Consider the following 23,710-nt stretch of genomic DNA (forward strand, 5'->3'; position numbering starts at 1 on the left):
TGTAGAAAAAAATGTTATATGGTTATATGTATTTTGCTTGCATATATGTCTGTGTACCACATGTGTGCCTGGGGCCTGAAGAGGTCAGAAGAGGGCATCAGATCCCCTGGAACTGGAGTAAAGGATGGTTGTAAACTGCTATGTCAGCGGGTGCTGGGAATCAAACCTGGGTCCTCTGGGAGATTAGCCAGGCATATAATCTCAGAGCAGTCTGTCCAGCACCAGTGATGTCACCTTTATTATATGGGGGTTTCTCAGGAGAGAAGGTTGGGGAGGGGCACCCAGTTGTTCTGCAAACTGTTTGCTGAAGACTTACAGAAGGAAGTACTGGGAGGGGAAAATGTGGCACGTGAGAACCTCTGCCTTCCTACACGTAACACAAGGCAGTCAGTCACCTAGAGGCTCAGTCAGGATGTTCTCCACCCAGAGGCAGAATCAGGGCTTGGCGTGTTCTCTTGCTTTGAGTCTTAAGAGGGAAGGAAGCCACAAGTCTCTGCACCTTGGGAGGAGTCTGGCTTCTGCTCTTTCTGGCTCCACAAGGCATAACTGCAGAAGCTATAGCTGGCAGGCATCATGGGACAGCATCCCCTCCTTAATCAGAGCACTTCCTGGAAGCAGTCTACTAGCAGTCTTCATATGACAATACAGAACTCTCAGCTCTGCCTGCACCATGCCTGCCTGGATGCTGCCATTTTCCTGCCTTGATGATACTGGACTAAACCTCTGAACCAGTATGCCATCCCCACTTAAATGTAGTCCTTATAGTCGGGCGTGGTAGCACATGCCTTTAATCCCAGCACTCGGGAGGCAGAGGCAGGCGTATTTCTGAGTTTGAGGCCAGCCTGATTTACAGAGTGAGTTCCAGGACAGCCAGGGCTACACAGAGAAACCCTGTCTTGAAAAACAGAAAAGAAAAGAAAAGAAAAGAAAAGAGAAGGGAAGGGAAGGGAAGGGAAGGGAAGGGAAGGGAAGGGAAGGGTCATGGTGTCTGTTCACAGCAATAAAGCCCTAACTAAGACAGCCTCCTTCCCTAAAGCCATCTAGAGTCCTCTACCTGGCCCTGACTGAGGAAGAGGAAGCTTCAAAACCCCTGACTGTGACCGTTCAGTGATTCCACCCTTAATTCTAACTCTCCCTCCCCAACCCCCACTCCAGTCCATACAACATAGTGAGACAGTGCCCTCTGTCTACACTGACACAGCTGACCTTGACCCTGTGCAGTTCTATGGGGGAACAGTGAACCACAGTAGAGCTAGTACTCACTCACTCTTAGCTTAGTGCTTAGCCAGACCAGTGAGAGGCCACAGGATTACCTTCATTCATTTCGTTTCTTTGTCGTAATTGATGACTCCAGCTCAGCTCTCAACGGTTTGGGCATCTATAACCTACCTCCCCACCACCATCACTCTACTTTGCTACTGCTCCCAAATCTTACCTGCCACTGTAAGAGGGACTTTGTGCCTCTTTTGTAGTTCTGGGTGTGGCTTGGTGTCTTGGGCTTTGGCGTTAATGTTGAAAGGTAGTTCTGAAGTCTTGAGTTCAGAGGATAGCACTTGATTATGAATTTGAATTTCCTGTCCAGGGAAATAAGTTATAATAAAGGATTAATTCTCTTGGGGGTCATAGGTCATCGAGTTGACCCAGTAGACCCACCTCTAGGCAGGATCTTATCCTACCACTCCTGGGAGAAAATAGCTATGAGTTAAGAGATAGTAAGATGCTCACCCTTTCACTCAGAGAGAGTATCCAGCTCTCATCTGATGCTCTGGAAGACAGGCCTACTGCATTGCGTGCAGTTGACAACCCAGTGGCATGCCTCCACAAAGAGAGATGCGACAGTTTTTTACTGCTACTCTTGAGGAGGCCATAAGGTGTTTCCTTTTCATTGTCAGCTTGACTGGGTTCACAGTAACCACGGAAACACGTCTCTTGATTTGTCTATGAGAGGTTCCCAGAACTGAAGAATGAAAAGCCACCTCGAATGTGGGAAACACCATTAATGGTGGATTCGGGGTTGTCCCGGACTGAACAGAAAGACTGAGCTGACAAGCAGTGTTTGTCTCTCTTCTTCTTGCCCAAAGACACACTGCGAGCAGCTGCCCCATGCTCCTTCCACCATGGCCTTACCGACCATGAAGACCTTCACTGTGTGAAACTGTGAGTCCAACATAAGCCCCCCTCCTTCCTTTCACACATGTTGCCACAACGATGAGACAACAACAAATGCAGGCCAATTCCAAATAAGCTAAAGAACTTACTAGCTCCCGGAAGCTTCAGCTGTGAGCCTAGCATCCGTTCAGTTTGGTACTAGCCCAGTATCTCATTTGGGCTTTCCACAGGAAAGGTAGTACAGGAGCTGGAGAAGAAGCGTGGAGTACAGACCGCTCTTGCTCTCACAGAGGACCTGTCATTGCCAGCACCCACACCAGGTGACTCACATCTGCCTGGGACCCCAGCTACAGGGGCTCTGACATGCCAGTCTATATTCCGAGAACACCTATGGCTCATCGACACATACCCACACACATTGTCCATAATTGCAGTATTTTTTTTTTTTTAGGAGAGAATATTGGAAGAAAATCTTTTGACTGGCTCTACCATTTATACAGTGTGGACTTCATTTTTTTCCCCTTTCTTTGATGAATGCTCATGATGCCACAAAGAACACATTTTATAGGGAAAAGAAAGCCAAGGCATAGCCGGGTGTCGTGGCGCACGCCTTTAATCCCAGCACTCGGGAGGCAGAGGCAGGCAGATTTCTGAGTTCGAGGCCAGCCTGGTCTACAAAGTGAGTTCCAGGACAGCCAGGGCTATACAGAGAAACCCTGTCTCGAAAAACAAAACCACAACAAAAAAAGAAAGCCAAGGCACATTCATTCAAGTGCTCACTCTTTGTAAGGCATGAGAAGAGAGCTAGAACTCAACCTCCAGAGAGCTGGTACTACAGTGAGCTCAGGCCTTGAGACTGCTTGCCCAAGGGCATGCCCACGGTCTTACTCACCTGGTACTGCATGGGCCCCTTTGATGGGACTTTGTTGCCAATCTGGGGGAAGTTAAATGTGTTCCTCTTCCCCTTTGTGTCCACAAAAGGGAACGCCGTGTTACTGGTACTTGGAATCTACAGAAGGGGAAAGTGAACAGCTTACAGACATCCCAGGAAGGAAGCATATTCTCGGTTATCTCCTCTCTCCTTAACTCCACAGCAACGTGGCACCTAACCTAGGTTCATAAGGACAAGCAGATTCCAGAGATCCAAGTCTTCAGTCTACCAGGTAGGCTGTGGGTTGGAATCCTACTACTATTAGTGGTAATACTAATGAACTGTAAACCTCCGGTAGGTCCCATTGACTTTCTAAGCTTCATTTATTTCACTGCTACCACAGTAACAAAATGAGGCAGGAGCTACCTCTTAAAGCGTTTTATGAGAAAATATATGTAAAATGTTCCAAAAGTGCTAGTCAGTATTAGCACCATTGCAATACTGGAGACCCAAAAACCCCATCTCCTGCCAGAATGTTCCCCTCCAACCCCCCAGTTAAGAAATAGTATGCTTCAATGTGTCTCCCAAATTAAGCGTTTGTCTGACTTTCATACAATGCACTGAAAATGTGGAGAACTTCCTCCACATTCCTGCATGTATGTATGCAACACAAACCCCAATCTTCTCTATGGATACACTATAATTTAATCCCTATTATCTTGCATTGATTGGTTTATGTGTTGATTGGTAGAGAGTTCATCTGTCAATACATAGCCATAATTATAGTGTGGTTGTTGTTAAACAAAATGGCCTGCTAAACTATCCCAACCATCCGATAACCTTCACCCTTTCTTAGAGAAAGGGTACTAGCCATCACCCCCCTACCTTTTGTGGACATCGGTTCACTCTCAGCTTCTTGTTCTTGGAGGATGGCTTCTGGAGGTGACCCAAAGGCTTACTCTCAACCTGGGGTAAGGTGGAAGAGAACTGAAATAAAACTTGGCTGCTTTCATCCCAAGCCATGTGAACTTTTTTTTTTTCCATTATGATAAAGTAGCCTTGAAACTAATTCTCCTAACTTGAAAGTTACAACAAATCCAGAGAAGCTAAGAGAAGTACTCAGTGAATGTATGAATGAAGTACTCAATGAATGTATGAATGAAGTACTCAGTGAATGTATGAGTGAAGTACTCAATGAATGTATGAAGTACTCAGTGAATGTATGATTGAAGTACTCAATGAATGAATGAACTAATTGCAATCCAAACAAACGTTCTTTCCAGAAGGGTGGATCACAGACTGATTTAGCCTATGATTAAAAAAGAAAAAAGAAAAGAAAGAAACTTGTGTAAGACCAAGTGGGGAGATATTTGCTTGTAGTTCCAACATGTGGATAACTGAGACAGGAGTGTTGTGAATTCCGGGACAGCCTAACTATAAAGCAAGATCTTATCTCAAAAACAAAGCCATCAGTATAGCTTTTTCATCAACAAAATATTGTCTAGAATCCCTGGACATGGAAGGAGTAAAATCCAAGCTGTTCTTGCTCATTAGACAATAAAACACTTATAATCTCGCCCAGAACTTTACCATCAATGTGCTGAAAGATACCTTAGTGGAACCTGCTAGGATCTAAGTGACCAGCCTTAATGCCCATGATCTGATAAGAAGAGAGTTCACACTTATAAAGGGATGGGAGAAAAATATCAAATCCTGGCTTAGCATGCATCGAGGGTGGAACATGCCCACCGTGGAAGTACTTGGGACTCACTGCGTGCTACTGTGTAGATAAAGAGTCTGAGCATCCATTCCATGATCCCATTATAAGCAGAACAGTGAACCTGAATTCTGTGGTTGTTATTATTAGAGATAGGATTAAAATTTAAGTAGAAAATAATATAGAGACAGAACCACCTCTCTAAAATTTGGCAATTGGGTACAATACTTGAATTTATTATCCTCTGGCTAGGCCCTCCTCAGAGCTGTACTGATGGGGACTGTTTCAATAGTCAACTGTGATCTCCTAGACTTCAGCAGAGGACTGAAGGAAAGGAGGTATGTGGGGAATGGTGTGGTCTTAGACAACATTGGCTAATTTGCTAATGTGAGAGAAATTCAGGATTTGCCTGTCTGTTGAGTGGGCCATGGTGTCTGGAGAAATATCACAAATTAATTTTAAATCTCAAAGGATCCTCATTAAGTGTGTTTGGGGGAATTAAAACACATAAATGGTCACCAATATCAACAAGCTGGCCTTGATAACGTGACAGAGAGACTGGCAAATTAACAATAATTATATTAACAATATGCATCTTAGACTATTAAAGGGCATGACAATGAGTGTCATCACAAAGGGAGCTGTCAGGGTAAGAACTACAATCCTGGGAGCAGAGAGAGTTGCAAGCCATGGTGGTTGAGAGGGAGGAAAGCGTGCTATCGAATGAAGCCATCATTTCTGGCATGTACCAGGGATCTCTACTGCCATACTGTGTTGTCTGCAGCTTGGGGCTGATTGTGCGAGGCATTGAAAGTTAAGCTAAGAAACCTGGTCGCTATCCTATGGGCAACAATGGCCCACTGCCAGTTTATATTGTATGTGCAGAGTTTCTTTAGTAGTGATATGGAATAAAACAACGCTCATGGACACGAAGACTTGGAAATTACCTCCCTCCCCCACCCTCCCTCGTTTGTATTTTTACACTAGGATTACAGGCAGACACAAGCAGGTCTGGTGACAGTTCTTAATTTGACAACTCCACTTATCACCAAACTTGGACAGTTATCAGTCGTTCCTCACGGAGTATGGAAGGAAACAGTATCAGTAAAATTCTCACAGTGCTGTCGTGAGGACTAAAGAGATGTGTGCAACAGTGTGTAACATGCAGAGACTGGTACCTTGCACACACTGACACTGCCAGCTGGGACTTCTTTCCCTTGGCTGGGAAGAGCCCAGAGTGATCTTGCTCATTTTCCATGAAACTGAAAAAGCTATGAACACAGACCGGATAAAGAAGAGGAGGAGGAAGAGGAGGAGGAGGAGGAGGAAGAGGAAGAGGAAGAGGAAGGAGAAGGAGAAGAAGAAGAAACAGCAGCAGCAGCAGCTGCCAAGGACTTAAAGGATCATAATGTTTAACTCAAGAAAAGAATAAAATAAATCTTCAGAGAAATAAGGTCAGATTCTGCCAAACATATGCACTGTTACTGGAAAGATGGCAGGTTCCTTCCCATTGGGATGGAGACTTACAGACCAGTGAGGCTTCATCAGCACCACCATCACATTATAGTTGACTAGGATTGGATACAGAAGAACTCATGTTTAACTTAACATATGTACAGATGGCTACACAGAAATACTTCAGTACAGGTATTCAGTACAGGTATAGATACATAGATACATAGATTCTCTCTCTCTCTCCCCCTCCCCCCCCCCACACTTCCTCTGTCCCTGAGAAAACTTAAGAGAAATTAACAGCCCAGTAGAAAGAAGCATGCTTAGAAACCACATACTCATAACACATAAGAGGACAAATGGCAGATTCTATGATGGACCAGGGCAAGAACTAATTTCTAGACAGAGAAAGTAAAGAGTAGTGAATAACACTGCAAGGGAAAAAGCAAGCATTCCTGAGGCCAGACTGATCTAAATACAGCAACGCTTCCAAGCCTCTCTCATGGACAGTGTGCCTTTGTGAAGCAGTCTAGGATAGAGGGAAAAGGCAGCTCATAGCCAAGGTTCGAGCCACCTCAGGTTTGATGAAGCTACTCCTCCAAATGGTTGCTTCTGTGTCTCTGCACACACACACACACACACACACACTCAGAGAAGGGGGGCCTCAGAAAGTGCTGTGTTGGACCAGATTATAGACTTGCAGACCATTTTTTCCAGCGACTTCCTCAAGAGGCTCAATGTCTCCTCACACCTCATTCTGCCTTGCATTCCCAAGGGACAAGAGGAAGCGGTTGTGTTTTCCCACAGCCATGATGGAAAACAAAATTCTCCTCGCAGGCAGTGCACTTTCTAGGGCCCTCATTGCTTTGTTCTCAGTTAGCGAATCTCCACTGAATGTAGTTGAAGGGGCTGAGGGACTAGAAAACAGTGGTCCATGTTAGGAAACCAACTCCAGAAAAGCCCAAACAGGGAAGTGTCCATTCCTCAGAGACCTATTTGCCGGAATGAAGAAGGAGTATAGAAGAATAGAATCCCCAGGACCACACAAAGCACACAGATGGGTGAAATCCTCAGTATGACCCCAGTGTCCTCCATCAACGACTTTCTGTCACAATTTATCACTCTAAGTCCCAAGTGAACATGCACACCCTCTCCCACCTCAGATGAAATGGTCTGTGCAGTTTACAAGGGTCACAGGGGAACCTATGTCCCATGCCTCCCTCGGGGAGCTAAAGGACAATGGCTGTCTTCTGCATTTAGAGCTAGTCCTAACAGGATCCCAAGATGCATCTCCTAGTCTTATTACCTCCGACTGAGCCTTGGACGTCCTCATCTGTGAAGTCTGGAGAAGAAAGCACATAGGCTCTAGGCAGGCGTCAGGTTCCCTGGTCCCCTGCCCCTGGGCTACCTAGCTTGTTCAGAAGGGCACCATCAAACAGCCCTGCCTTCGTCATTCCTCACAGGTTGTTTCTCTTTTTCCTCAAATGGCTCCTCCTCCTCCTCCTTGTCCTAGTCCTCCTCCTCCTTCTCTTCACCCTCCTCCTCCTTCTTCTTCCTCATCTACCTTCTCCTCCTCCTCTTCCTCCTCTTTCTCCTCCCCTTCCTCCTCCTACACCCCCCCCCCCCCCCCCCCCCCCCCCCGTCAGAAAAAAAAAATCCCCAGAGCTTGGGTGAGTCTGGCAGGCAGATGAGTCCTAGGTTGTCTCCCATCAGCTCACAGATTCCTCCCTGCAGGTCCCACAATCCTCTCCCAAAGGCCAGAAAACCCAGAGTTCAAAACAAATACTTAACATAAGGAGGGGGTGTGATGATGATCGAGAAGAGAAATCCTTAGGGAATTGATACAGAACACAATTTAAATGGATGACGAGGCTCAACCAAGCCAGACTAAGAGCTGGGAAAGGGGAAGGCACCTTGATCCTGCAGCCCAGCTGAGGGACTAGCTGCAGACCTCAGCGAATCAAGGTTTCTGTCTGCCTGTCACTTCCAGCTAAGAGTCCATGCTGAAAGCTCCTTGCTGTGCCTGGGAAGCTCAGAATGCCTAGGCAGGAAGGAACTGTCTTCTGCCCGCCCCCCTGGCAAGGAGGGACTCTGGAGACCCATTAAGGGAATGAGCATGACCTTCCACAGGGGAACAGCAGCTCCTCACGTCATGGAGGCAGTGTCCTCCCAAGGGACCTGCACACTAGCCCCGGGGCCACACATGAGAGAAGAGCAGGAAGCCAAGTCTGGAAGCCCAGAGACCTGGAGTCATTTCCTACTTCTCTTAGTGACTGGAATTGGGGAAGGCACATCTCCTTATGACTTCATTTCTGGAGCTTGGATCATCGTGGTGCAAGGGTCAATCTGAGGAATCTGTTGCAGAATAGCCTTGTTTTACAAGTGGATAAAGAGAAGCCAAGATTATCCAAATAAGTTGTCCAAGGTAATCCCCAACGGGGCACCCTGCCAAACACACACACACACTGGGGCAAACTTGAGCCTGGAACTTAAGCCCTCAGATACCTTTTTACAGAGTCCCTGCTACCTCTTCTGACTTCATCCTAGTCTGCTACAAAACCGAGCAATAAGAATACAAACTCCTTCTCCTTTGAAGTTATCAAATTAAAATTAAGTTCAGGAGGCTGAAGCAGGTAAAAGCACTTTCAGAAAACGCAGGTTTGATTCCCAGCATCCTCAGTGCTGTGAGACAAAAATGATGCCCTTCTGGCACAGATGGCTAACGCCACTCTGGCAGACAGTCTGGCTGCATTTGAAAACAGTGCACTGTAGCCTTAACCTACAATTGGCCAATCACACTCTTGCTATTCACTCAAATGAATTGGTCTATGTACATTAAAAGGTGCGCATGCGTGCTCCACAGCAGCACGATTCATAACTGGTAAGCAATAAAAACAAGCAAGAGTCCTTTGGTTGGTGAATAAGCAAGCTGTTACATCCATGAAATGCCATGTTAATTATCAACAAAGGGAAATGTCACCAAGTCACAAACCGAGAAGCACTTTTACTGACAACCGAAGAATCCATTTAGAGAGGCTGCATGCTAGCTAGGATCCTAACTATGTGATATTCTGGAAAAGGGGAAACAATTGGCATAGAAAAATCGGTGACTTAGAGATGTCCTAGGAGAGGAGATACAGACAAATAGGGGGAGAATGGGGAGCTTCCAGGCCGATGAATCTATCCTGTGTGATACTATGATCATAAATATACATGACATTATGCGCTGTCAAAATTTCTGCACAAGACAAAGGGCAAAGTCACGCATAAACTATGGCCTTTGGTTGATAATTACTTACCAGGATTGCTTCATCAATTGCTTCTACAACTACACACTACCATAGATCCATAGATGCCAACAATAGGAAGACCTTGACATATAATGGGGGAGTTTTGACCTTCTTCATTTCCCATAGATCCAAAACTGATGTATTCAGTATGTGAAAACATCCAAGTAAAAAACCTTGTAAAGGCCACTTGGCAAAGGGCTAGAGGACAGCATATGTTTTAAAACATCCTATACTTGATAAGGAAAAGGTGACACCACAGAAAAACTCTTTACAGAATAAGTCACAAGATGACCCCTTGCAGAAAAGGACACAAAAGGCCAATGAACAGATGACAGGAAGTTCAGCCTCATTAATACAACCATCTAAGTGCAAGTTGGAAACAGTCGAAATGCCACTTAGAGCTACAAAGTGGGCGGATGAAACACCCTCAGGATGAACTGACCCAAATGGCAAGAAGGTGAAACTTGTGTACATTGCTGGGCAATGCACATTGATACCAGAGTTGGGAGACAATTTGCAATATCTGTTTAAGTTCAGAATCCTCAAATATCATCATCTAGTATGCTCAATCCTGGATAGTCTAGAAACATGACCACAGTTTTGACAGGGGACATCCATGAGCATGCTCAGAGCAGCACACACAGGAGAGCAATGCAAGACTTAAGAGAATGATGATGGCAGAGGGGGCAATGAACATGACATGGGAAGTGACACTCAGGGGACTTCTTGCTGTGCTGTGTGCACTGGAGGGTCATTGTTTATTGTTCTTTATCATCTACAAACATTTTAGAATAGACTTTAATAGGCATTATAACGGCAATCAGTTTTGAAAAGCATCCACGAATTACAGAATAAATCTCCAGTCCTGATTTCAGCTTTTATTAGCAGGCCAGCTTTAGATACCTTGTTTAGTCTCTTGGGGGGGGGGGGCTCAGTTTCCTCCTCTGTGAAATGGGGAAGATTACCTCAACACAGATGTAAAGAGAAAACAAGAGAAGCCGAAGCCACATTGCCTTTCTAACGTCTCATTATCCTCCCTGTCACACATGATGTTTCCCATCCTAGATGTGACGTCCTCTTGCTCTGCTGAGTCCCAGCACTGAGGTGCTCTCTGAGGCCAGCTTGTATTAACAGCCCTTTCGCAGCAACTGATGGTTATCTCAAACCTTTGTTCTCCTCTCTGCAAAGTGGGGCGGCGGTGGGAGTGAAGGCAGAGGAAGAAGGAATGGGTACTCACCATGTAGATCTCAGGAGGAAGAGTGGGGCCCTGGGGAGAGGGGGGGGGGACAACGTAAGTGTTCTCCTCCAGGATGCTAAGTCTCCACAGAGGTACCACCGGAGAGCAGACTAGACCTCGCATTCACCGCCATGCCACTCTAGTGGATGCCTTTATTTTAAATGTTCTGTGACCACGGCAAGTTCTTCCCCTGAACCTTTCGTTTGCATTTGAACTCTGCATGGATGACCTAGATATCACTGTGCCACACAACCAAGTTAGACCCAACTGACAGGCACAACCTTGGCTCTGTGCTCCACTCAGTTTTGATTGGGATTTCCAACTCTTTGCAGCAGAAGGTGGTTGGTTCGGTGTTTTGTTTTGTTTTTGTTTTTATTTCTCTTGGGCTCTTTGGATGTAGAATGGTGATGAGACACAGACAGACAGAAATGGAAAGTCTGGGGTACTTCCTTCTACTGCGTGAGATTCAGTTCCTGTCTCTCACAAGAAACTGCTTTCTATTGAACAGAGAGGGAGGGCGTATATGTTCAGGATCTGCCAGCCAGAGACTTCATGCTCTCATCAATACCTCATTAACTAATCCATACCACTCTTTAATACTGTCTGCCATGTCACAAGAAACAGCTAACACCCTCATCTCACAGGTAATATACATTTATATATACTTATGTATGTATATGAGTACAGTGTCACTGTCTTCAGACACACCATAAGAGGGCATCATATCCCATTACAGATGGTTGTGGGCCACCATGTGATTACTGGGAATTGAACTCAGGGCCTCTCCAAGAGCAGTCAGTGCTCTTAACTGCTGAGCCATCTCCCCAGCCCCATTTGTTTTGGAGACAGGGTTTCATGCAGTCCAGGCTGGCTTTGAACTCCTGCTGTAGCTGAGGATGACCTTGAATTTCTGACCCTTCTGTTTTCAACTACCAAGTGTTAGAATTACAGGTGTGAGCCACCACACCTGGCATGTAAGTGGGTATTTGTGCCTACCTAATAGAAGTGAACTTTAAAATTTTTAAATTTATTTTATTTTTAAAATACTCTATTTTTATTTTATGTATATTGCTATTTTGCCTGAATGTATGTCTGTGTGATGGTGTAGGAGCCCTCAAAACTGTAGTTACAAGTAGGAATGGGCTGCCCCGTGGGTGCTGGAAATTGAACCAGGTCCTTTGGAAGATCGGCCAGTACTCTTAACCACTGAGCCATCTCTCCGGCCCCAGAGCATTTTATTTTTATTTACATTTTTATTTTAGTTTTTGATGATGGTGGTGGTGGTGATGGTGATGGTGTGTGTGTGTGTGTCTGTGTGTGTCTGTGTGTGCACGTGTGCTGCACGAATGCACTGGTAGAGGACAGAGGTGCCGGATGCCCTGGAGCTTGAGAGTTACAGGCAGAATAAACTTGGGTCCTCTGCATAGCATTCAATGCTCTTAGTTGGCAAACCATCTCCCAGCACAAGAAGAACTTTTCCTTAAACAAAGCATCAGTAACTCTGAGAGACTTCAGTGGTCTAGAAAATTTCCCCAGGCAGGTCTAGATGTGCAGCCAAAGTTGATGGTATGGCTCATTCCATCTCTTCAGCCAAAAAGGCTGAAGGAAAACACCAATCCAAACCTTGACTGCTGCAATGGTTGGAAATGCCAGTCAAAGTCATAGAGTACAAAGCCAAGGTGTCGTTTGTCAGACAGGTCTAGCTTTGCTGTATGATGCTCAAGTCTATCCACTGCCCCAGGTCATCTCTACCACACTCAGCATTTAACTTTGACCAGACCCCTGGCCTTTATCTGAGGGGTCTTGGGATTAAAAATCATAAGAGCTTGCTGGTCTGTTTTACTTTTCAGCCTGTGGCTTTTGTTGTTTCTTTGTTCTTAAGGGTGTTTTATTCTGTAGCCTATGCTGACCTAGAACCCACCACATAGTCCAGGCTGGCCTCAGAATGGAGGCTGTACTCCTAACCCAGCTTCCAGAGTGCTGGGATTGTAGGCATGAGTCACAGTACCTTTTAAAAATATGCCCATCCTTAGAACGATGTCAAATATGAAGAGTCAGTAAATAACTGTAGGGGACATGGGTGAGCGAATATACTCCAAGTGCCAGTCTGTGCTAGGGAGTATCCTGACACAGGAAACCTCTGCTGCCTGTCAAGTGTCCCTCGTGAAGCAGGTGGAACAAATAAGTGCAGTACTTTCTAAATAGCCACATTGGCAGAAGTAAAGAGAAACACCATTATTTTAAATGAATCAACATAAAACTATCGCACGACTTTTCTTGATGCATTCATTAACCTGCTATAAAATCCACCTATTTTTAAAAAAAGATATTCTATGTTCCTTTTTGAGGGGAGACCAGGTCTTTGAAACAGACCATGGACTTCACATCTCCATATGGGTTATCCAGAGTTCCACAGCTTCAGATGGTCAGTAGTGACATATTGGGCGGTCCCACTTTAGAGCATAGGATAGACAATACACAAGCAAACAAAGATGGGGAGGGAAGGCCCAAGGAAGTGACAGTCATGTACTGGGTTAAGGGACTTAAGAAAAGCAGCAGCCTGACAAGGCCCTGTGCTTCTGATGTTAACAGCAGAAATTGTTTATCTAGCACAATTCTAGACAAACTTCATCACATCTATCTATGAGCTTTCGGGAAAATTCTAAAATCATGTTGTAAATGAACAGAACATCCTTGCTTGGACTGCTCTCCCTCATGACCATGACTTGACTCATTGGGGTCCTAGTGCTCCTCAAGTCTCATAAGCCAACTATACTAAAGACTCAGAAACGCCAGGCAAGCTCCAGCTACAGGCTGGCAGGAGTGACATCCAGTGTCCATACCTGCATTCCAGAGAAGCTAATGCAGAACTTTCCCCTGTTTTAGAGAAGAATGGCAACACCGTGGAATCCCCTCTTGCTAAAGGACCAACCTCTATTGTCCAATGCTGTCTCAATACAGGTGAGATAGGATCCCATGGCCTTAACCTCACTGTAGCTGAGGATGTCCTTGTAGGCAGGTCCCTCTGCCTTCACCCCAAGTGCTGAGATTACAGGCATGGGTCAACAAGCCCAGTCAATTTTTAAAAATACTCTCTCAATCTAATCAAAGCATTCCTAACTTGTTTTTAATATTTCATTTTAATGTATATGGGTGCTTTGCCTGCATGTATGTCTGTGCACCACATGTGTGCAGTGCTCATGGAAGCCAGGAAAAGGGTTGGAGTCCCTGGAACTCAAATTGCAGAGTTATGAGCTGGTACGTAGGTGCTAGGAATTGAACCCAGGTCTTCTGGAAGAGCAGTCAGTGCTCTTAATTGCTGAGCCATCTCTAACCACCATGTCTGACGATTTTTTAAAATATCACATTTTAAATAGTTTTTTTATTTTAACTATATGGATTGTGTATGTACACATGTGTACAGGTGTGTGTGGAGAAGTGTCAGATCCTCTTGGAGCCATAATTATCGGCAGTTGTGAACCACTTAACGTGGATCCTAGGAGCTGAACTCCTGCCCCCTCTGAAGGCCAGGAGGTGTGCTTGACTCATTTCTCCAGCTCTTTGTTTTGGTTTTTGTGTGTGTGTGTGTGTGTGTGTGTGTGTGTGTGTGTGTGCATGTGCTCATGAACACACGTGTGGAAGCCAAATTTCAATGTCAGGCGTCTTCCTCAGTCTCCTTCCACCTGACAGAAGTGACTGTAGAGGGCAGTGTGAAGAAATTTCTGCTTTTCTTTTAGTTGTTCAAAAGTTTCTTGGAATAACTGTCATGTAATTTGCTTCCCTTGAAATTTCATTATCTTTCTTTTTCTTCCTTCCTTCCTTCCTTCCTTCCTTCCTTCCTTCCTTCCTTCCTTTCTTTTCTTTCTTTCTTTCTTTCTTTCTTTCTTTCTTTCTTTCTTTCTTTCTTTCTTTCTTTCTTTCTTTCTTTCTTTCTTTCTTTCTTTCTTTCTTTCTTTCTTTCTTTCTTTCTGTTTGAGACAAGATTTCATAATAGTGCAGGTCGGCTTAGAACTCACTGCTTCGCTGAGAACGCCCCAGAACTCCTGACTCTCCTGCTTCCACCTCTAAGCAAGCACCACTACGCCCAGCTCATCACATTGTTTTGCTTACATAAAGGACGTTATAAAGCAACATTTAACAGATGCCTCTTAACTCAGAGGCAAAGAACAGTGCAATCAAGACTGCAGATTTGACTTCTTCCTTGCACTCTCCGTCTCCCCCCTCCCCCAAGCTGGGTATCCTCATTTGTCATCAGCTTTGCCATCTGTGAAATGAGGAGCACACTTGCCTCTTGTTCTCATCAACCAAGGCAAGTTCAAGAAACTTAAAACACTCCAGGGTGCAAAGCACCTTGTGTTCACTGTTTCTCTGTCACTGGCATAACTTAAAGGGGGAAAGGTCTGTTTAGCTCATGAATTCAGAGGTTTTAGTACATGTGGCCCAAGGGACACAGCAGAGCAAGCCACATGATGGCTGCTGAGAGTGGGCTCAGAGAGAAATGAAGGCTTTCTCCATCCCTTCAATTGCAGGCTGGCACCTAGCCTGTGGGATGGGGCTGCCCACATTCAGGAAGGGGTTTTCCATTTTAGTTCATTCTCTCTGGACTCTCTCACAGATGTGCCCAACGTGTGCTTCTGAAACTTACCATGGGCTTCGTAAGCCAGTGAGGTGGCAGTGAGTGTTATTTAGGGCACGCCTAGCTCTCATTGATTTGATACTCATGTGTCCCCTCAAACTGTCCCTGTCCCTCAGTTGCTCATTCCCATCTAGTAATGCAAAAATGCATCCAGTCCATTGCCCAGAGCTCCCTAAGACTTAATAGTCTCAGCATTATTAAAAAATACAAGCCCAAAGTCTCTTCCAGTCACTGGTAATATAGGCTTGTGCCAACAAACCTGGCTGGATCCATTTTGTGAATTATAATCTTGGGGTGCTGGGAAACTCAACCAAAAACACTACTCAGAGAAGGTGACATGGAATCCTAGATCTAGGGAGGTGGCAAGTAACCTCTGGAGCCGTCACAGAGGCTGCTAACTCTGGAGCCTCTGACCACAGATGCAGGGTTTCATAGCTGAATGATTTGTGCCCAAGCTTTCTGCAAAACATTCTTTGAAAAGATCCTAAACAGTGGAATATTTTGAACAGCCTAAGTGGTACTAGATTGAAAAAAAATCTCCCCTTTATTTGGTTCACAGATGGTAAACATGGTTACTACATCCTGGCCTAATTTCTATGCTGTGCCTTTCATTAGGTTTTGAGGCTGAAAGGACCAAAAAAAAAAAAAAAAAAAAAAAAGAGCAATTATGTTTTTGTCAGGAAAAAGAACATATTTTCTGGAAATGATCTTGAACATTTATTGTGAACGACAACAGGATAGTCTGAGGTAGTCTCAGGTAGACAGAAAGGAGACGCAGGAACTGTGGAGAAGTCATTCGTCCAGCAGCTTCTCCAATGCTAGTCACCTGTTTAATGCAGGCCTCACAAGGTTGGCTGCTTTCTCCTTTGAGTCCACCATGATGGGTAATCCTGACTGTCAACTTGATGGGATTCAGAACCACCCAGGAGACAAATCTCTGCCTAGGTCTGGGTGAGCGCTTCCAGGGAGCTTTCACTGGTAAAACCAGCCCTGGAAGGGGTCAGCAGCATCTGGATGCCCCATACTTTCCCCCTCAGTACGTGCTCAGGTGGGAGAGTCGCCCTGGGTCCAGGGCTCTCCACATCTTCCTGGAGACCTCTCAGCTCCTCCCGTGTGCCCCGATGATGCGCTTACCTTCACAGAGGTAAAACTCTGCTTCTTCCTTGCTTTCAAAACTGGGAAGGTTGTCAAACTGCGTTTCCTTGCCTTGTTTGTATCCATTGAAGTCCTGAGAGAGAGAGAGAGAGAGAGAGAGAGAGAGAGAGAGAGAGAGAGAATAAAGTTGGCTCTAGGCATGGAGGTATATGCCTATAATACCAGCACTGATGATCTCAAGTTCAAGGCTACCCTGAGCTACATAATTAGATCCTGTCTCAAAGGTGGTGGTGGTGGTGGAGGAGTTGGTGTTGGTGCTGATGTTGGTAGTGATGCTGGTGATGATGATGATGGTGGTGGTGATAATACAATAGCAAAGTGGCAACATGGGTAAAATACAAATAAAGTCCAACATACTTGGGGATGAATGAAAGCAAAGGAGTTTAGAGGAAAGCAGGGGCAGCCTACAGCAAGGGCAAGCTCAGCTTCTCTTGCATCCCTTCTTGGGTTCAGGAAAGACAGGACTACAGAGGGAGAGGCAGGAGCCAAGGAGCCAAGGGGCCAAGGGGCCAAGGGGCCAAGGGGCCAAGGGGCCAAGGGGCCAAGGGGCCAAGGGGCCAAGGGGCCAAGGGGCCAAGGAGCAGGAGGGTAAAGTTAGGTGGCTGCAGCTACAACAGCCAGCCTGGAGTCCATTTCCCCAGCTGCCTGCAAAACCAACCTCATTGTCATACACACAGTATGGCTACATCATGCATACAGTAGGCTGCTACTGATTTCATGCCTACAGAAAGAGAGAGCTATACCTGATGCCTGTCACTATTTTTTGTGCCTGCCTCATTCAGAGCACAATTTCATAACTAATTAACTTGTTGCAAGATGAGGAAAAAGACTTGTATATGGTTATAGAATCTAAACAGATTTGTGGAAAGCGAGTCAAAGAGGACTCTCGGGACATTTCTAGCTCTTGTTGGCTGTGGAGCACTGCTGAAATTCTTCTTTGTCTCATGAAGTCTCCCTGCTGCTCTTGCAAGAAAAAATGGAATTTGAAAAATACAAGAAACGAGGCCAGTATGGTGTTCAGTGTAAAGTCGTTATTGTAGTTTTTAGCTTTTGCAGACATTATAACCAACCAATAATGGCAACACTATGACTTTCCAGTTATTCACAAAAGTGAAGAGAAGTCAGATAATAAGTGTGATGACACCTTTACTGAGGAATTAGATATTTAAAAAAAAAGATGTTACTTTCACTCTATCTAGTGGGATTTTAAAATATGACACATATACCTTCTGAAACATGATAGTTTAAAACAAGGTTGGCTTTACTATGTCCATGGCAAGCAGAATGGACTGAGTTAATGAAACAAACCAACCAACCCAAAGCAAAAACCTCTCTCCAAGGAATAGAGATGGAGGGGTGACAAGAATTTCCAGCTTTGCTGGGCATGCCTGCTACCCCAGCACTTGAGAGGCTAGGGTAGGAAGATGGCAAGTTGGAGGCCAGCCTTGACTACACAGTGGTACCCTCTTTCAGAAAAAAAAGATGTTAGGGATCCCATCACGTAGTTCATACTCAAATCATTTTCTTCAGTCTCTCAAGCAGCTGGGACAACAGGATCATGCCATTGTTTCTAACTACAGGATACACACACACACACACACACACACACACAGAGAGAGAGAGAGAGAGAGAGAGAGAGAGAGAGAGAGAGAGCGAGCTAGAGCGAGCGAGCGAGCGAGAGAGAGACAGACAGACAGACAGACAGACAGGGAAACAGTGCGCACATGATAATAATAAATATGAAAGTCATTTGAAATAAATTACTTCTCTGATTAATTTCTCTGAATAATTTACTTCCTTCTATATTTTGTAGAATCATTTGCTGAATGAGTTCTGATAACCTAGCCATAATCTCTGCCCCTAAGGCAAATTCATGGTGCAAGAGAAGAGACAGAGTATAAATGTCAGGAGTGTGTGCAGAATGCATTGTCCACTGTCTTGGTGGTGTGAGGTCCAGCTGGGAGCAGAGGCATCCTTCCAGAAGAACACAGTAGAGCATCATTGAAGAACAAGCATAGAGGTCAGAGTCAAGGGCAGATGGGCAAGGCACACAAAGAAGAAAGTATGAAGGAGCATTTGCTGGCTTGTCCAGGAATTGCAAGTAGCCCTGAGATGTTCAGGAAGGGCCACATAGCCCAGGCTAGTCTGTGGCCAGTGTGGTCTTTCTACAGCTGGACTGACATGGTACCTCTGTGTTTTAGGACCACCTCATGGCAATGCCATGGCGCACAGCTTGGAGGGACTTGGTTCGGAAGCTGTTTTATGAACTTATTGGTAGATAGAGAGGGACTCAGTTAAAGCAGGGACAGAGGGGCATTTGGACTAGGAAATAAACTGAGAGATGACCTTCAACTGGATAAAGAGCATTGGTCCAGCTCCCAACACAGGGGAGAAACGAAGAAAGTTTCTCCTGTCAGGGCTCTGTGCCACATCTTCCTTTGTGGACTTCACCGAGAAAGTGGGTGTTGTACAGTACAGTCTTCACACAGTTGGGGGTCTCTCCTCTGCTCCCCCTCTCTGGCAGCTGAAGGTAAAGAAAGCCTGCAGATGATGCTGAAGGACTTTGCAGCCTCACGTGTGTGCTTCCAGGACTCCCATGAGCCATTTGGTCTTCTCTGTACTCCAGTCCCTCATGTGTAAAATGATGAGCCTGGACCAGATGAACTCTCAGGACCCTTCTAGTAATAATTCTAATCTTACAAGGTCAGGCAGAACACACACACACACACACACACACACACACACACGCACACACGCACACACGCACGCACACACGTCACACACTGTGCTGTGAGTTATTCCTAGCTTGTCTTCCTCATGATTATCACAGATTCTGAGTTTCCATATATGCATTATCTGGCTTTTAATTCAAATGCTTTTTTAGTTTTTAGACTATGTTAGGAGGGTTACGGGTGTGTAGCTCAGTGGTGGAGCACATTCCAAGCTCCAGGGGTCCACTGAAGCACAGTGCACAAAAGCTGCAGTGAGTTTCATAGGAAACGAATCGAAATGACCTAATAAATTACTTAATTTTAGTTAGTTGAGATTAATTACATTTTAAAAATAAAATTACTTTTAAAATTACATTTTATTACAGGAATGATTGAAAACAATACACTTAGCTTATTGCTGCACGGATGAGCATTTGCAAAATGAATCTAAAATGTAGATTCGCACACATTCCCGTACAGGGCAGAAGCTCCTGCCCTCCCAAGCCGCTCTCTCCTCCTGGATTTAGCAGCACTTTCCAAGGGGAACTCACTTTGTCATGGCTTTAGTGTCACTTAGTTGTCTCAGAAAGCTGCTTAAGTTTTTGTCTCATCTTGATCCTGAGTCTCGTGGAGCTAGGGGTGATGAGCTGCCTTTTATTATTTTCAATTCCTTGCAAGGCTGAGCGTGGTGATGGGTCTCTAGTGAAAACTCTGTGTACATTTGCTGGAAGGGGAGAGAGCTAAGAGAGCTTAGATGAATTCACCAAAGAAGTCAGGGCATCAACCGAGCCCTGACGACTGTGCTCAGGGTGAAGGATGACAGATAAGGAAATGGACTCCTTGTTCTCAAGAAGTCTGGAATCGGGGAGCCACAGAGGTGTCAGCCTTACTGTTACTAAAATTGTGTTGTGTGGCATCTTAAACATGTGCATTTGTACCTAAAGGACACACACGTCCAAAAGGAAAATATGTCTCTTGAGGTTACCTCTTGCAACTTCATGATTTTTACTTGCAGTTGGCAGTGGCTTGATCTTTATGTCCTCAGGATTGTCCTTGGGATAGATGTGGTGGTAGCATTTCGAGTTAACCTGTTTAATGTACTTGAGACAAGGCAAATTCAACTCCTCAGCCCTTCTACATGAGTCCCTGAATCCTTCATGATCCAGTGACTTAATCATAAGGGCTGGGGGCTTGGGAAACCTTACTCCTATGCCCTCACCTAGCACAGGGGCTTTGGGTCTGATGCTTACCTATCAGTGCTGGAGTGGTCCTGAGACAGAGACAATTTTCCCCGATAGCCCACTTTATACTCAGATCTTAACTTACACTTGGTGGGTGCTTGTCGGAGGGTAATATTCCACAAGAGATTTCCTCCCACGGCTCCTTGCTATCCTCAGAAAAGCACAGAGAGCAGATCTATTCTCCTTTCTGTTCAAGAATTCTTGAAATTATACAACATAGAAAATCTTGGTTTTCTCTCCTACACCTGCTTCACCCCAGGCACCCTGTGGGGCTTTGCCCACGTTTCCTTCCATGATAGAGCATCCATCCCACATTGTCCTTATTTTATGGAATCTCTCCTAAAGTGGCTACTGTTTCCAGGAGTATAGTGTTCTTGCCATCCCTAGGTCAGGTAGTGTATTTATTACATCCCTGCTGGTCCTGGTGGCTTGATGAATATAGCCTACACTAGCCTTTTCTTCTTTTTAGATGAGTGCTAGGGTCCGCTAAAACCATAATTCACTGCCTCAGGATCCCCCACATTTGAGAAGTAGGCATTTTAGCTCAGGTGTAGACAATTTGGAGTTGGTGAGGGCAAAGTCAGAGAAGTGGTTGGCATACTGCCAGACGTGACTTCAGGTTCCCATCTTCTCCTGGGTATTGAAAGTTTAAATCCCAGAATCAGTAAGGCATGGCCCCGAATCTCACTCTGTAGCCCAAGCTGGCCTGACATTTGCTGTGTTGCAATGTTGACCAGGCTGGCCTCAAACTTAAAGGTCTCTTGACTCAGAGATTACAGGAGTAGGCCATGTTCAAAGATTCCTTAGAATTCGACCATCCCCATCTCACCCCTCAGGCAAAACCAAAGGACATTCTCATGAGATGTTTCCCAGTTTTCAATCTTTATCCAAAGTGAGTTAAGACTGGGGAAGCTGGTGTTTTTAAAAATCATGTCTGAAAGAACAATGTTTCCTAAGTCCCACCTGGCCTGGATATTTCAGACAGTGAATGCTCAGAGGGTGTGGCGCCACCACCTTAAGTAAACTATGTTCCAAAGTACTGGAGTTTTTCCTGCAGTGCAAACAAGTGAGGGAAGTTGATCTGGGCTTGTGATCCATACCGTCCTTGGTACACTTGGTGTCAAAGGACTGAGCTGTGTGTGTGTGTGTCTGTGCTGTGTGTGAGAGAGAGACAATGATACCACGTGCAGTGACCGTGTGAAAAAGAATCAGCTTCATGCCCCAAGCTGCTAGAGTCAGGACCATCCCCCACCCCCATTCTGGCACTCAGCGGGAGTCCCTAACACAGTTTTCCTTTAGTAGGAGTCAGGATGCTCATGAGCCACAGCTGGCAGGAGCTAAACCTCTTCTCCTTCGCGCACCCGGCCCAGCCCTCACTCTTACTTCCCTTCTCCCTTTCCACTTGCCCCTTGAGGACCCAGCCCTAGTTGGCTCAGGGTTTGCACCCATCACAAGCCTCTTCTCTTAGGCGCTTACTCTGTCCGGGTGAGGGCAGGAAGTGGGAGGAGCTGCATCCGGCTGTCACAGACAGGGATCTCCACAGGGGTTTAGGAGGCACCCTCAGCCCCGCGCAGAGGGGCCACACCCTCCTAGCGTTGCTGTAGAAACCGCTCAGGCCCTTTTTGTGACTCTGAGCTGAATAGGCTTACCCCACTTAAGGCCCAAACCATCTTTCGCATAGACCAAAAGAATACATCTCTCCCCAACCTCGTTTTCTCTCTCCAATTCATGGATCACCCAAGGTATGAGTGAAATCCCGGGACCCTGAGATTAAAGTTGGCTGACAGGCCAGACTGTAAACATTTTAAGATCTTCCAAAAACAGTATATGGAAGTAGTTAAAAGCCCTGGATAGAATTTTCTTATAAGATGTACGCTCCAGGGGGACGGTGCTCAGAGGCACTCAGGATGGTCCAGCCTTTGACATACCGCCATAGGCTTTCCTACAACACAGCCTCTAACAAAACTAGGCTGTCTCGAACCCCTGGCAACAGGATTGTTTACCTCTACACCAAGAAGGTTGGGAAAGCTCCTAAATCCGCATGTGGCGTGTGCCCAGGCAGACTTCGAGGGGTTCGTGCTGTGCGACCCAAAGTCCTTATGAGATTGTCTAAGACGAAGAAGCACATCAGCAGGGCCTATGGTGGGTCCATGTGTGCCAAGTGTGTCNGTGACAGGATCAAGCGGGTTTCCTTATTGAGGAGCAGAAAATCGTTGTGAAAGTGTTGAAGGCACAAGCACAGAGTCAGAAAGCAAAATAGATATGCAAATTTTTTAAGTAATAAAAATCAAGACTTGGTCTTAAAAAAAAAAAAAAAAAAAAAAAGATGTACGCTCCGTCTGTACTAAGTTTCAGAAAGAACCACATGGAGTTGTGACAGTGGCGTGTCCTGAAGGGCAGGGCTCTGATACAAGGAAGGGACTCACTGAAAAGAAGCAGAGTTTAGTGTTCAAGTTCTTAGACGTTTAGCCGAGTGAGTACCCGAAGCAGTTGTGAAAGGCAGACTGCAGTGTTTATGTGGTTACGCAGAAAGTTGTTCTGTTCATTCTGACTTAATGTTTGTTTGAGACAAGTTTCACTACATAGCCCTGGTTGGCTTGGAACTGTGTAGACCAAGCTGGCCTTGAGCTAGTAGGGAAGCATCGTCCTCTGCTAGGATTAAAGGTGTGTGCCACCATAGCCCGTTCATGCTTTTATTTTGGGAATGCAGTGTAGTAACGCCTTGGATGGATACACAAGGGGGTGAGGAGTAGCATCAAGGACCAGTCCATCAGAATACAGATAGACCAAAGCACAGGCATGATGCGGTGGCAAGTGTAACACGAGAGAGCTACAGTGAGTCAAGGAGTAATCTGCTCTCAGGGTATGACTGTTGGGGTAGGTAAGACTGAGTGAGGAACAGGTAAGACTGCGGCCGGTTTTAACACACTTTGAGGCAAATTTTTATTTAGTGTGTCTGAGTATGTATTACATACGTATATGCACCACTGGAATGCAGGTGCCCGTAGAGTCCAGAAGAGGGTGTTAGATCTGCTGAAGTGGAGATCCAGGCAGTTTTAAGCCATCTGATATGGGTGCTGGAAAACAAACCTGCATTCTCTGCAAGAGCAGCAAGCGCCTTTAAGCACTGAGCCATCTCTCGCCAGCTTCTGAGGGACCTTATAAATACAAAGAAATCATGTGAATCATAATAAAACCCAAGCCCCTCCAGTGAGTATTTAATATTTATAACAATGGTTATTGCTCAAAGCATACAAATTAACTCAAAACCAGTTAACTAGGTGGGTGTCA

General features: G+C 45.4%; 1 protein-coding gene and 1 pseudogene across 4 annotated transcripts in view; one reads left to right on the forward strand and one right to left on the reverse strand.

Annotated features, from left to right (window-relative positions):
- The window catches only part of Dyrk4 (dual specificity tyrosine phosphorylation regulated kinase 4), a 41,838-nt gene extending 19,852 nt beyond the window's left edge, over nucleotides 1–21,986 (reverse strand). For 2 of the 4 annotated variants that reach the window (XM_021164971.1, XM_021164970.1), the window contains exons 1-6: nucleotides 21,896–21,946; nucleotides 16,447–16,540; nucleotides 10,677–10,706; nucleotides 3,866–3,946; nucleotides 3,002–3,118; nucleotides 1,436–1,574 (exon numbers count right to left, since the gene is read on the reverse strand). In XM_021164971.1, the coding sequence (XP_021020630.1) occupies nucleotides 1,436–1,574; nucleotides 3,002–3,118; nucleotides 3,866–3,946; nucleotides 10,677–10,706; nucleotides 16,447–16,540; nucleotides 21,896–21,933 (499 nt within the window). In that variant the 5' untranslated portion in view covers nucleotides 21,934–21,946. Of the gene's footprint in view, nucleotides 1–1,435; nucleotides 1,575–3,001; nucleotides 3,119–3,865; nucleotides 3,947–10,676; nucleotides 10,707–16,446; nucleotides 16,541–21,895 lie in introns of all 4 variants that reach the window. The other 2 variants (XM_021164973.1, XM_021164972.1) reach the window with 2 other exon arrangements.
- Nucleotides 21,987–22,311: 325 nt separating this feature from the next.
- On the forward strand, nucleotides 22,312–22,720 carry LOC110296908 (annotated as a pseudogene).
- Nucleotides 22,721–23,710: the final 990 nt, after the last annotated feature.

The sequence above is a fragment of the Mus caroli genome, chromosome 6 (assembly GCF_900094665.2).
Source record: "Mus caroli chromosome 6, CAROLI_EIJ_v1.1, whole genome shotgun sequence".
In the NCBI taxonomy this organism is placed as follows: domain Eukaryota; kingdom Metazoa; phylum Chordata; class Mammalia; order Rodentia; family Muridae; genus Mus; species Mus caroli.